A 12,894-nucleotide genomic window follows, 5' to 3' on the forward strand; every position below is an offset into this window, starting at 1 on the left:
ACATAGTTGCGCCTTTGTCCGAACTAAAGAGTATCTTGAATATCCTTTTCTTTTTAAGAATAAAATCATAAAACCGAAAAAATAAAAAAGAAAAAAACGCCGGAGAATTATGATCGGCAGGAGGATTTCACAAACGAGAGCATGGAACGCCGGTCGGCGGTGGCTTTGTCCTTACATGTCTTCTGCTCCATGTCCGATTCCGGCGGCGGCACCGACGGAGGAGTGTGGACGTCACTTCTCCAGCTACGCTAAGGCGCCGTTTTCATTAACCAATAACCCTGTCAATGTGAGATTTTTTCTTGTTTCATGGATTCTTTTTTGTTCGAATTCAAATTAAAAAAAATTCAGAAATTTCGAAATATTAATACCGGAATTAGTTGCTAATTTGATAGTTTCGTTGAATTCTTAATTGAATTGTTGCTGTAAACTGTTGAATTGAAATTTCAATAATTCGATTTTGAAAGCCAATAGCAAAAAGACGAACCAAACGGAGCTGATGACATTCTTTTTATTTATGTTTTAAATATTGTAGTTCTATATCCCATATGTTGTTCAAAGATGTCAGTTTTCGAGTAATGCTGTGGCTGATCTTCCTATGGAGGGAACGGTCGACGTGCCATTGGCGCAAACTGGTGAAGGTATTGCTGAGTGCGAACTTCTTAAGTGGTTTGTTCAAGAGGTGAGTCACTTTGATCCTTGTGTACATGTTGACTTTTTTTTCAATGCCATAATGTTCTGTTTCTGGTTAGGGGGATAAAGTTGAAGAGTTTCAACCACTTTGTGAAGTTCAAAGTGACAAAGCAACTATAGAAATTACAAGTCGTTACCAAGGGAGAGTTTCTCACATTCTCCACGTTCCTGGTAGCATTGTGAAGGTGAGAATTAGCTGCTAGTTTCAAGAATTGAGCTTCTCGTATTATAAAATCCATGTGTTGATTATGATTGTAGTTTTTTGATTCACACAACTCTGCGGAATTGAAAATCTTGTCTAATAAGTAAGGTTGCTAGCAAGTGTATTATAAGCTTCAAAGCTACATTTTAATATTATATAAAAATCGAATTCCTGAGTTTAGCTGAGGATTTGATAGTGAGATAGGAATGCTTGAAATTGAATTTAGCTGTGAAAGGAAGGACTCGGATTTGTATGCGTGTGTCTATTCTGATTATTTAGTTTTATCCTCAGAAGTTATTATTTATGCCTTTTTCACCATGAATTCATATGGCACAAGGATATTAGTGCTTCCATGTTTAATAAAATTGCAGGTTGGAGAAACTCTTGTTAAGATGGCTGTTGAGGAAACTCAGGTTCCTTCAGTAATCCCTAATAATTTAGAAAAGGAAAAACCAGTTGATGCTAAACTGAACAAATATAGTACTGGTGGAGTCCTATCAACACCTGCTGTTCGAAGCCTTGCAAAAGAACATGATATAGACATAAATGATGTCCAAGGAAGTGGAAAAGATGGCAGGGTACTAAAAGAAGATGTGCTTAAATATGCTATGCAGAAAGGTGTCATCAAAGATCCATCAGTTACTGCTACTGCTACTGCTACTGTTGGAGAGCTGTTACATGGAGAAGAGAGTTGTTCATATGGGTCAGCTGAAGTTGCAGGGCTCTATGAAGATACAATAGTTCCCCTAAGGTATGGGATACGGACATACATGCAAAATTTTTAATTGTGGGATTTAGGGGATATTATATTACCTAAATATAATCACCATAGTTCATAGACCAAAGAATTTTTCTAATTGGATGCCTTATATATAGCTTTATCTATAGTCAGGATGATAAAAATCAGTTAAAAAGAACACCACCACTGTTAGCAATCATGCGTGCACAAGTAGCCATACTGATGGTAGTCCTGTGAAGTTCCTTTTGTGGTATTAAGTTGGTCAAATGCGAGTCCTTGCATACTTGTGGAAAATAATTATTGGCAGGCTGATCAATTTAGTTAAGAGTAAAAAGCATGCTAATGATGGTTTTTTTTTTCAGGGGATTCCAGCGAACAATGGTTAAAACAATGTCCATGGCTGCTAAAGTTCCACATTTTCATTATGTAGAAGAGATTAATTGTGATGCACTTGCAGAGCTTAAAGCATCTTTTCAAACTAACAATACAGAACCTGGTATAAAGTTCACATTCCTTCCAATATTGATAAAGTCACTTTCAATGGCCTTGAGCAAATATCCCATGATGAATAGTTGCTTCAACGAAGAGTCACTTGAAGTAATCCTTAGAGGTTTGTAGATTTATTCTGACTTTTACTTGTCTCCTTTTTGCACTTCTGATGACCATAACGGTATGTTGGTTGTAACTGCATGGATCACATCAGCATCCTACTCACTCTTACTCAGAAATTGATGAATCTTAAAGAATTATTGTTTCAATGGAGGTGTATTGCAGCAGTTGTTGCATAGTTGCTGCAACTTAAGTGTGGAATTTAAGAACATGTGCTATTTTGACCAGAGGATGCTGTACAAATATGTGCAGAAGTTGCATATACATATGCATTGTTGTTCCACTGTGAAAAGGTTTCTATGTTTCAGTTGTCAAACACTAATTGCTTCCTAGAAAATGTGTTAATCAGTGATAGGTTGCTATTATTTTGAGTGGTTTTAACCCATGATAGGATACTCTCGGTTGCTTCTCTCCCTGCATTCTCATGACATTAATCATGGTTATTCTTGTTGATTATTTTAGGTTCCCATAACATTGGAATTGCGATGGCCACTCCGTATGGCTTAGTGGTGCCAAATATTAAGAATGTTCAGTCTCTTTCTATCTTGGAGGTTAGTTACGTTTCAGTTCTCATCTGTTTAGGGATAGTAATTCTTCTTAATTCCCTCTATTTTTCCTCTTCCCAGAGATTGTTTCTCTTTCTTCTTCATAATTGAAGTGTAATATTTAATATTCTCCTGCCGCATCAATACCCCCCTCCACCAAACCTTTTCCATATTGTCCATAATTCTGGTGCTATAAGTTGAAGATGATGAGCTTTTTCTGCATTTTCCTTCCCCTTTACGTCAAAGATAGTTCTTCTCTTTATACTTGCTCTCAGCTGTGCTTTTCTATACTCTGTTATATATTCAGATAACCAAGGAACTCTCACGGTTACAACAATTGGCACTGGATAACAAACTCAGTCCAGCTGATATATCTGGTGGAACAATAACACTAAGCAACATCGGAGCCATTGGTGGAAAGTTTGGTGCGCCCATTCTTAACTTGCCTGAAGTAGCCATCATCGCAATCGGTAGAATACAGAAACTTCCACAATTCACAGATGACGGAAATGTTTATCCTGCCTCAATCATGACTGTAAGCTTGCAATTTACATATTTCGCTTTCATTTATCCAACATCTTGTAGTAGTATAGCTTTTCCTCTGAATAACGAGTAGTATAGTTCTTAACATGCCATAAGCTTATCTTCGGCGGGAGATGTAATAATCTGATCATATCTCTGACATGATATTTTCCTTGTCAGGCTAACATAGGTGCAGATCACAGAGTTTTGGATGGAGCAACTGTCGCGAGATTTTGCAACGAGTTGAAACAGTTCATCGAAAAACCAGAGCTCCTCATGCTGCACATGAAATGACTAGGCTTTGACAATTTATCAGCTTCCTCTCTTCTTAACCGTTTCTTCAAAGGGTAAATGCCCTTGTGATAGTAGCAGTTCGCAACAACCTCAATTCATAGCCAATAAAATTTTTTTCGGAATAAAGATTGAAAATAACTAATAATCTTCTTTATTTCTTTGCAAAATACTTAATTTGATAATTTTGTCTAGAATTTTATCATCATTTTACTTTGTAATTTTCAGGTTAATTTATTCCCTCCTATTATTTTACTGCAAATTTTGTTTCAGAAAGATTAATAATTAAATAATTAATATATCAGACGTACCAAAAAAATAATTAAAAAATTTTCATTATTGTCCATAGGAGCAATGTCATCGCCCAAAACCGACACCGTTTAATGGGCTATTGGATTTGCTTTTCCCAGAGAAAAGTGGGGAAATAACTGAACCGTTTTCAACCGTCAGCAACCGCTGAAGAAATCCAACGGCCTAAATTACTCTCAATGACACGCGTAAAAAACCCAATACACTTGATAAACTGCCCTTTCAAAAAACGTCATCACTTCCTTTCCTCTAACAGGGCCAATGGCTCATAGTTCTCCCAATCATGGCGGCCGAATTTCACTGCATTTTCAGTTTATTCCTCGCATTGTTCTTAACTTATAGTGCAGGTATTCACATTCTTTTTTTTTTTTAATTATATTCAACAATGAACTGACACAAAGACGGGAAGATTTGAGCTTGAGATCTCCAAGTTCTTAGCTCAATTGGTTTTATTTTTTCTTAATGGAGAGAAATGATCTAATATGTTGCAGATGAGGCAACAGTGCCAAAGTTTGCATTCAGTTGGTTGGATGACAAGGACACATTCCGAGCTGGAGATACTGCTACCATCAAAATCAAAGTTCTGGGAAACTTTGACAGCAAAGGAAATGCTTCGCTTGACAGAAGTGCTTTTAAGCCTGCACTGACGGTGAATGGGAAGACGGGGAATAGTTCTTACGTATCTGGTGTTCTTCTAGACACTGCTGGTGATCCTAGTACTTGGCAAATTGTCTTTACCCCAATTCTTGCCGGATTGTTTAATTTGATCATCGATGATGAACCTTTCAAAGTCATGGATTCATCTCTACATTTCACTGTTGAGCCAGGTTTATCTTTCTTTTTGGTTTGTAAAACGAGGATAATTCACTCCATAGATCGTGAGTAAATGTTTTAACTTCCTACTTTCTGTTGTCTGATTCAAAGGGTCAATGTACCCTTCTGCCAGTGTTGCTTCCTGGCTGGGCTTCCTGAATGAATTCGAAGCGGGTTCAAAGGCTCCACTGTTGATTCTTCCTAAAGATGCATTTGGAAATAACGTTTCTTCAACTGACAAAGAACTGAATTCTTATAACATTTCAATGACTGCTCTCCATGAAAATGGCTCCATTGCAACTATGGTAAATATCACTAACATGGGTTGGAACGAATTTGGTTATATCATTGTGGAGTTTATGGCAGTGAAAGCAGGAAACTTCTTGTTGCATATGGAAGGGGCAAGCCAAATCTTGAATGGTTCTCCACTACCATTCAAGGTAAATCCAGGTGATTTGATTTTACGTATGATGAAATTTACTTTTACTAATAGAAATGCAGTGTGATGATCATTCAACATGTGTATATGAGATGAATAAGCTCATTCAATTTTGAACCGACCTTTGCAGGACCTCTAGATGTCTCTAATTGTGTGGCCAAATGGAAATTTGAATTCAATGCGTGGCAAATCTTTTCTAAGATGGAAATACTCATATACCAGCAAGATCAGTATGGAAACCTTGTTCCAGGCTTGTATGAATTTGATGCTGATGTTATAGAGAAAGAGACAAACCTGTCTGTACCTGTAGGAGATTTGCAATTTGAAGAAGTAGAGCCGGGGATTCAGCTGTTTTCTTTCGGCATGTCTGAACCAGGGAATTTCTTGCTCACGATTTCTGATATGAAGCACAATAAAAGCATTTCAAATATGCCATATGCTTATACTGTCTTTGTAGGTGCGTCAGATAAACCTTCATACAAAATATTTCGGTATTAGGGTCTTGCACTTCTCATGTCCTTGCCATCATGTGCCCTTGTGAACGATAATTTATGAGCATTAGTGGTTAAGTTCTACCTATTCTTCTGCAAAATCTACATCTTTTTATGTAAACATTGTAATAATCAATGGTCATGCTGCTTGAACCTATAAAGGTTGTACATTCTACATCTTCACAGCAGGTGCTGTTTCATACTCTAAATCTGAACAGGTTATTGTGATGGATTCAAGAGTTTCGTCAATGGGACTGGTTTAAATAGTTCTGTTGCTGGGGAAATGGCAGAGTTTTCAGTTTATTTAAGTGATGCTTTCCAATATCCCTCCCCGGTGGAAGTAGAAAGACTTCAAGTAGAAATCAAAAGGGAAATTGATGCCTGTTCTGTGTTGCCTACCATATATCCTACACAGTTCAGCAATGGTATGTACATTGGAATTAATCAACCTTTTGGTTTTTCCTTTCATATATAGTGTTAGCCCCACGATTTGACCAGTAAGCACATAACTGAAATAGGGAATAAATATACAGGAGAATTACTTGAGGATGCTGTAACCGAAACTGAATTTGCTCCTGCTCCATCTATTGGCCTGAATAACACTGTAAGAAGTGTATTTGCTTGTAGCCTTCAGATCGTTACTTGAGATTTTAATGACAGTTTGGTTTTTGGAAAACAGCCTCCTGAAAGCTTGAAAGTTCAGGCCAGTGCATTCAATGTCATGTATACTCCTGAAAAGAGTGGGATCTACAAAATTCATGTACTCTGTGGAAATATTATCCTGAATGGTGGTATTCCATTCACAAAGGAAGTAAAAGCAGGTTTTTACCCAAATATGATCTACAGCTTGGCACCTCTCTTACTGCATCTTGAATTTTTGGATAGTAGATGATATGAACTTCTACTTACACATCTCTTAGCGCCATATTTCCTTGGTGACTAATGCTTTTATCATTTCCGACAGGTGAGGTTAATATATCACTCTCAGGAGTTGTGAGATTTTCTCCCAAGGCACCAAAGCTCGTTAGAAATGAAATAGAAGTACAGCTGAGGGATTCTTTTGCCAATCCTGTCCTCTCAGAACAGTCAAAGCTAAGTCTAGAGCTTGTTTCAGTTAACAAGACAGGTTTCTCAAGTTGGATGTTTGTGGATAACAATGATGGTTCATACACAGGTCACTATCTTGCCATGGAAGTGGGCACTTATGAGATGTGTGTATCATTTGACAGAGAGCATTTCTCACCCTGCCCTTTTGAGATCAACGTGTATGGAAGTAAGTTAGTATTTCTGTGACCTATATAATCCATATGATTCATGATTTTTCCAAAGCATATGATGGTACTATCTCTGTTTCAAATGCCTTGCAGGTGAATATTTTCCTAAAGCATATGATGATACAATATCTCTTTGGGAGGATGAGTCAATTTCTTTTGATGTGTTAGGAAATGACTACTTCGCTGGTGGCAATGCAAGCATTGTCGAATTCTCAAAAGTAAGAGTGAAAGTAGAAGCAAGTTTTGACAACCTTTTCCCTCCAGCCTCTCCCTTATCTTTCTTTATCCTAGGAGAAAGATAAGCCTAAGAATTGTTTCTATTTAATATACCGTCCTACACTAATGTATAGTCTTTGATGATTGAATGCTATATTGAGGATTATATATTTTGTCAGCCAGGTCATGGTTCACTTCTACAGTATGGAAGGCTCTTTAGATATACACCTTACAAAGATTACTATGGGAATGATTCCTTTCTGTATACTATATCTGACATAAATGGCGAACTCGCTACTGCTGCTGTCAACATTTCTGTACTCACTATCCCACCTCAGTTAATTTCTTTTCCAAGTCAATTGCAGGCAATGGAAGATGTGATAAGTCCCAGATTCGGGTAAGGTATTTGCTTGTCTTGAATTATTTCGTGGCATTGCCAATATTTGTAAGGCTCATATCAGTCTGTTTACTTTCATTTTCTTTCACTTGATTAAATCTTTACTCTTTGCAGTGGTTACTATGGATTTGAAATGAAATATTCAGATCCAATGGAGAATATCTCTGTCATTCTCAGTGCCAAGTCTGGGAAAGTATTCCTGTCACCTATGCCGATGCAATTCTGGCAGCCAATATGGAGTGAACTTTCTGTAAGTAAGGGGGATGAGGAAGGAAAGAATTTGACCATAAAGGGACGCCTAGAAGCAATAAATTTTGCACTTCAGTCTATTCAATATCTTGGGTACTAATCACTGAATTTAATCTTTTCCCCTTAACTGAAGGATATAAGTAAATTTCTCTCACTTCAATTGGTTTGCTGAAATAAGGAATGAGAATTTTTCGGGTGCGGACACCCTTCGAGTTTCGGCCAGGAACAGAAACGGGGTCAATGACTTGGATGTTCCAGTTCTGGTGGAGCCCATTAATGATCCTCCATATGTTAACGTTCCTGAATTCATCATATTGAAGAGCACTAGGGATGAGTCTTTGTTGTTTAACAAAGAAACAGATAAGTTTCAGTTTTCTATTGGAGATCCAGATCTTCTTAACTTCCCCGGTAAGTTCAGAAACACATGAAGTAGGACTTCTATAGCTTTGAGGAGCTGAATATATATTGGCAACAGCAGTTCTTTGTTGCTTAATTATGCAACAATCTTGCACACCATCCACCTAAAACCTTAACTTTCTGCTGGTGAACAAAATTTCAGGAGGTGAGTCTGGCTTTCTACTCACATTTTCAGTGGAAGTCAGTGATGGGTTTTTACAAGCAACTCTACCAGCTGCTCTTATCGATTCAACTGAACTGAAGCTGAAGAGTACTTATCAGTGGCAACCTCTTCAGACATATGTTACTATCTCAAAGCATTTTAAGGTCAAAGCTATAGGAATAAGATTCCGAGCATCACTGAATGATTGCAACACTGTCATGGAACAACTGGCCTACCATGTAAGTTAAACTTGTTTTGTTACAGACTTGATTGCAGTATTCACATTCTGCAGTTGCATGAAAGGATTGAACTAATCATGTCATCCTTCAGGGTGGAGAACATGGTGCTGCTATAACAGTGAAAATAAGTGATTTGGGCCACTATGGATGTTATCTAGATTGTGCTGAAAGGGTATCGAAGCCTTTGTGCGCTGAGGCCACTGTAAACCTAATTAGAGGAAGGCCAATGAGCTCATTGCTAGTTCGTAGTAAGTTGTCTGAATTAACAAACAACTTTCATCTTTCCAACATTTACCGTTCAAGTTACACTCTTGCTTCAGTATATAATCAGAGCACCTTTCAAAAAAAGGGTAAATAATCAGAGCTTACATGCTTGACTTTGCGGTGACAGCCCTTGGATCAGCTATATTCATTGAATTCCTTTCGTTACTTTCACTTGGATCGGTGCTTCTCTTCTTCACATGCAAATGTGCAATTCTTCTTGTCAACGAGAAAAGGCGACAGAACCCCAGAAATTCCGAGCCGTCTAGAGTGCAAAGTTCCCAGCAAGAAACTGTAAGCATGCATGCCTCGAAAAACCTACATGTCTTTGTGACTATGTTTCATTACAACCATTATGTAGCCTTCTCCTTCAGCAACAAAGTTTATTTATTGTTATTATTACAAGAAAAGATTCAGATTAACCTTTGCAAAATCAAATTTTGATTGTAGAATTTTTCCTTTTTTCCTGCTTCATGTGCAGTTAAGTGCAAATTCAACAGAGGATGCGATTCACTTCACAGGGTGTTGTTGCTCAAGCGCCCTTCTTACAAAGCTGCCACTTTCCACCTAGTCCTTTAACATTAACTAATGTTTGACATATGTTTATTCATATTGACATTAAAAATCTGGAACAAATTTCTTCCTTGTATAACAGTAATTCGCTAATTTCTTTTTAATTTTATATATTTTACTCGTTTACTTTACTAACGGTATCTTTTCCAAGAAAGGATAATTTTTTGGTATGGGGGGCGGATAAAAAGGTAATTTTATACTGAAAAGATGATTATTGCAGCCGTCGTTACTCGTTACATACTAGCTCAGTAGGCAAGTGAGAGCTGCCCATTGACGACCCTTTCGCTCTTTGCAAATCTCTGACCAAAAACGGAAAACATGGCGGCCTCAGCATCGTTACAGAATCTCCTGAAAGTCGGGACTAAAATCGTCGCCGTTGGCCGCAACTACGCAGCTCATGCCAAAGAACTCGGGAACGCCGTGCCCAAGGTATCGAATTTTCGTTTATTGTCTTATTTGTAGAGCAGATTTGATCTGTTTCCGATTTCGGATTAAAATGAAGGTGGAGTTGTGTTTACCAGGAGCCGGTTTTGTTTTTAAAGCCGACATCTTCGTATTTGGAAAATGGAGGGACAATCGAGGTTCCGCACCCTTTGAATTCCTTGGATCATGAAGTTGAGCTTGCTGTCGTGATCGGACAAAAGGCTCGGGATGTGCCTGAAAAGATTGCCATGAATTATGTTGGGGGTAATTTCGAATCAGTTCTATCTGATCAAGAACGACATATCTGGTTTCAGTTTAGACTACTCAAGTAATCTATGTGGTTATGTTCCTTTTTTCTTTTTCCTGGTAGAACCCAACATGGGTTTCCATTAAACTCTGTTTGGTGCTGTTTTCTGGGGTAAAGGTAAAGCTTCGGAACTAGTAATCGCAAGATGAGAGTGGGTTTAAGAACTTGAGAGCTCCATTTTTGTGCAAAAAATATGATAAAAGAGTAAAGTAATTTGCTTTTCATCGTCCTCAAGACCCCGCATTTTTTGTGAGATGATAATTGGTCCTACAGCAAACTTCAATTTAGATGTGCTTATTGCTACTTATCGGGTATACGGGCAATTCAATTAGAAGCTGTAGTGTGCTATCCTAATATTTTGACATAGTTTTTTCTTGATTGCTTCTGCTATGACTTGAATGGGAAACATTGGATGCTGCCACATTTCCTTTGTTTTTTTTCCCTTTCTTTGTTCTTCTTCTTCTTCTTCTTTTTCTATTTTTGTTTGTTGTGGTTCATGAGCAATCTATATAGATTGTGATGATGATCAATTTGATGTTGATAATGGCCGCTTTTGTCTGCTTCAGGCTATGCTTTAGCACTGGATATGACTGCAAGGGAAATCCAATCTGTTGCAAAGGTACAAATTTTATTCATATGAGCTCTCGTGTACATTTTTTAAAGCATTATTATTTCACATGAGAACCTGGTTGCCTTTGCATGTTCTCCAATTTCATTTTTGGTGGCTGTTTTAGTCCTTTGATTGATCAATGAATGAAGTACATTATTTAGAGGAGAAATCATTCAGCTTAGATGAAACACCAGAAGTTTTTTGAAATTCATTCTCTGATAGAGAGTATTTGAAAGTGAAGCTTTTTCTGGGATGCTTGCCGCACCATGTTGTTGCAGGATCAATGGAAGAAAAAAAGCTCATAAGATAAACAATCTTCATTTATCGTGGATCTTTAAGTATATGTTTATTTTTACTTTTGAGAACAAGATTTTTATTTCTCACGTGTCCTTTCAGCTTTCCATGATTCAACTCTTATCATTTGAGTTTTTTTTTTTCCTTATTATTTGAGTTAATGCTGATCCTTTTGGTCACATTTCTCAGTCTGCAGGTCTTCCGTGGACAGTTGCTAAAGGGCAGGACACCTTTACACCTATCAGTTCTGTTGTAAGAAATAAAATTGAAATAGTCTCATCTTTCTCTTTGCTCTAACGCACATTATGCTCAAATTAATTTTGAGGGGCTTGCCAGATCATGTGTGCTGGAATAATTGATATTAACATCTCCTTTTTGTTCTCATACTGTTTCTATATGGGGAGTGCAGAGAATAGATATTCTTCCACTTATTCTTCTACCTTGTGATTTATCATTCACAAATTGGAGCTGATTTGAAATACTGTTTCTATACTGATTTGAAATACTGTTTCTATACTGATTTGAAAATTCTTGTGCAGTTGTCGATGTCTATGGTGCCTGACCCTGACAACTTGGAGCTGTGGTTAAAGGTTTATATACTATTATTCTGTGATCAACATTTCATTTCATGTATTTTTGGAGTGCTTCGACTTGGTATTGTTCTTTCCAACTGATTAAAGTTAGATGCATTTCTTGTCAACACAGGTAGATGGAGAAACACGACAAAAGGGTTCCACCAAGGATATGATTTTTAAGATTCCTTACCTCATTAGCCACATAAGTTCCATTATGACACTTTGTGAAGGAGATGTCATATTAACAGGTTATACAACATTCAGATTTTTCCCAATTTTTCTTCTCTCACATTAAATCTCAAATTTTGAATAGGTTTTTCTGGTAGTTGTCCTTGATAAACTAGTATATTGATCAAAGACCAAAAGCCCGTGGGCAACAACGGCACATTCCCTTCCACGGGGTAGTTAATCCATGTTGACGATCCTTCACATCCGAATAGCATTTGTTGCCAGATTCAGTTGCATGTTTAGTTATCAGACTAATTGATTGATAAATGTGTTTTCCTATCTCTCAGTCAATTTTAATTTCTGTGTTACTCCATTCATGTGTAGTGTGATATGGAGTGACTGGTTGGGGTGGTGTAGTTTTATTATAGATTCTAGCATACCCCATCTGTTTCGGTCCATTTTCTTTTTAACTTCTGATTTGAAAGCTTAGCTATCCTACACTATTTCATTAACAATAAGGGGAAATCTCTTCAATTTGAAGTCTTAATTATGTGCCCTGTTGATTTATATTTTTGTAGGCACTCCTCAAGGTGTTGGCCCTGTAAAAGTAGGCCAGAAGATAAGTGCTGGGATAACAGGCCTTGTAGATGTTCACTTTGATGTTGGAAAACGCCAAAAGCCAGGAAACTGTTGAGCTAAGCGCATCTATGCTGCAGCAACCAGAGCCTGTTTAAGCAGAATTTATCCTTTAATTTCTGATTCAACACTGCAGACGCCCCGCACATCCTTCTATTGGAGTTAACCAAGCATCTGGGCAGCTAAAAACAAACATTAAAATAACCCAAGCATCTGAAACACAGCCCTTGGATCTTTCTGGAACTTGCAGTGAGGTATACTGCAACCAACTTAAAACGAATGCCTGTTGGCCTTTGAGAACTTGCTCATTTGTATGGATTGTGCTTAATATCTTTGAATGATGCAACTCTATTGTGAACTTGTGCTAAAGTAGGAAATGAAATAAAGGTACAGCATTTATCATGCAATGAACAGCTACTCGCTTGGCCATCAGTTTCGCCTGGCAGTGAGGTTTATCTCCTCA

The 12,894-nt window shown here is 37.6% G+C and overlaps 4 protein-coding genes across 4 annotated transcripts; all 4 read left to right on the forward strand.

The window, feature by feature from the left end:
• Positions 1 to 3,746, forward strand: BCE2 (2-oxoacid dehydrogenases acyltransferase family protein). Its single transcript, XM_007035575.3, has 8 exons — positions 1 to 286; positions 533 to 679; positions 750 to 875; positions 1,264 to 1,643; positions 1,994 to 2,241; positions 2,703 to 2,791; positions 3,093 to 3,320; positions 3,488 to 3,746. Exons 1-8 carry the CDS (start codon positions 110 to 112, stop codon positions 3,599 to 3,601), a joined length of 1,509 nt encoding a protein of 502 aa, XP_007035637.3. The 5' UTR covers positions 1 to 109; the 3' UTR covers positions 3,602 to 3,746.
• Positions 3,747 to 4,068: 322 nt separating this feature from the next.
• LOC148763400 (uncharacterized) lies at positions 4,069 to 4,793 on the forward strand. The gene is made up of 2 exons (XM_088805224.1): positions 4,069 to 4,254; positions 4,399 to 4,793. The coding sequence occupies exons 1-2, from the start codon at positions 4,191 to 4,193 to the stop codon at positions 4,791 to 4,793; spliced, it is 459 nt and encodes a 152-aa protein (XP_088661350.1). The 5' UTR covers positions 4,069 to 4,190.
• A 43-nt stretch (positions 4,794 to 4,836) lies between these two features.
• GEX2 (gamete expressed 2) lies at positions 4,837 to 9,476 on the forward strand. The gene is made up of 14 exons (XM_018119822.2): positions 4,837 to 5,170; positions 5,290 to 5,616; positions 5,869 to 6,075; positions 6,184 to 6,254; positions 6,330 to 6,471; positions 6,615 to 6,923; positions 7,018 to 7,142; positions 7,320 to 7,537; positions 7,652 to 7,879; positions 7,965 to 8,194; positions 8,346 to 8,584; positions 8,676 to 8,832; positions 8,976 to 9,139; positions 9,327 to 9,476. Exons 1-14 carry the CDS (start codon positions 4,837 to 4,839, stop codon positions 9,414 to 9,416), a joined length of 2,841 nt encoding a protein of 946 aa, XP_017975311.2. The 3' UTR covers positions 9,417 to 9,476.
• Positions 9,477 to 9,623: 147 nt separating this feature from the next.
• Positions 9,624 to 12,838, forward strand: LOC18603537 (Fumarylacetoacetate (FAA) hydrolase family). Its single transcript, XM_007035578.3, has 7 exons — positions 9,624 to 9,847; positions 9,940 to 10,105; positions 10,715 to 10,767; positions 11,242 to 11,304; positions 11,592 to 11,642; positions 11,758 to 11,875; positions 12,374 to 12,838. Exons 1-7 carry the CDS (start codon positions 9,737 to 9,739, stop codon positions 12,487 to 12,489), a joined length of 678 nt encoding a protein of 225 aa, XP_007035640.3. The 5' UTR covers positions 9,624 to 9,736; the 3' UTR covers positions 12,490 to 12,838.
• The last annotated feature ends 56 nt before the right edge of the window (positions 12,839 to 12,894 follow it).

Source organism: Theobroma cacao, chromosome 4 (assembly GCF_053813885.1).
Source record: "Theobroma cacao isolate CCN51 chromosome 4, ASM5381388v1, whole genome shotgun sequence".
NCBI classification, from domain to species: Eukaryota; Viridiplantae; Streptophyta; class Magnoliopsida; order Malvales; family Malvaceae; genus Theobroma; species Theobroma cacao.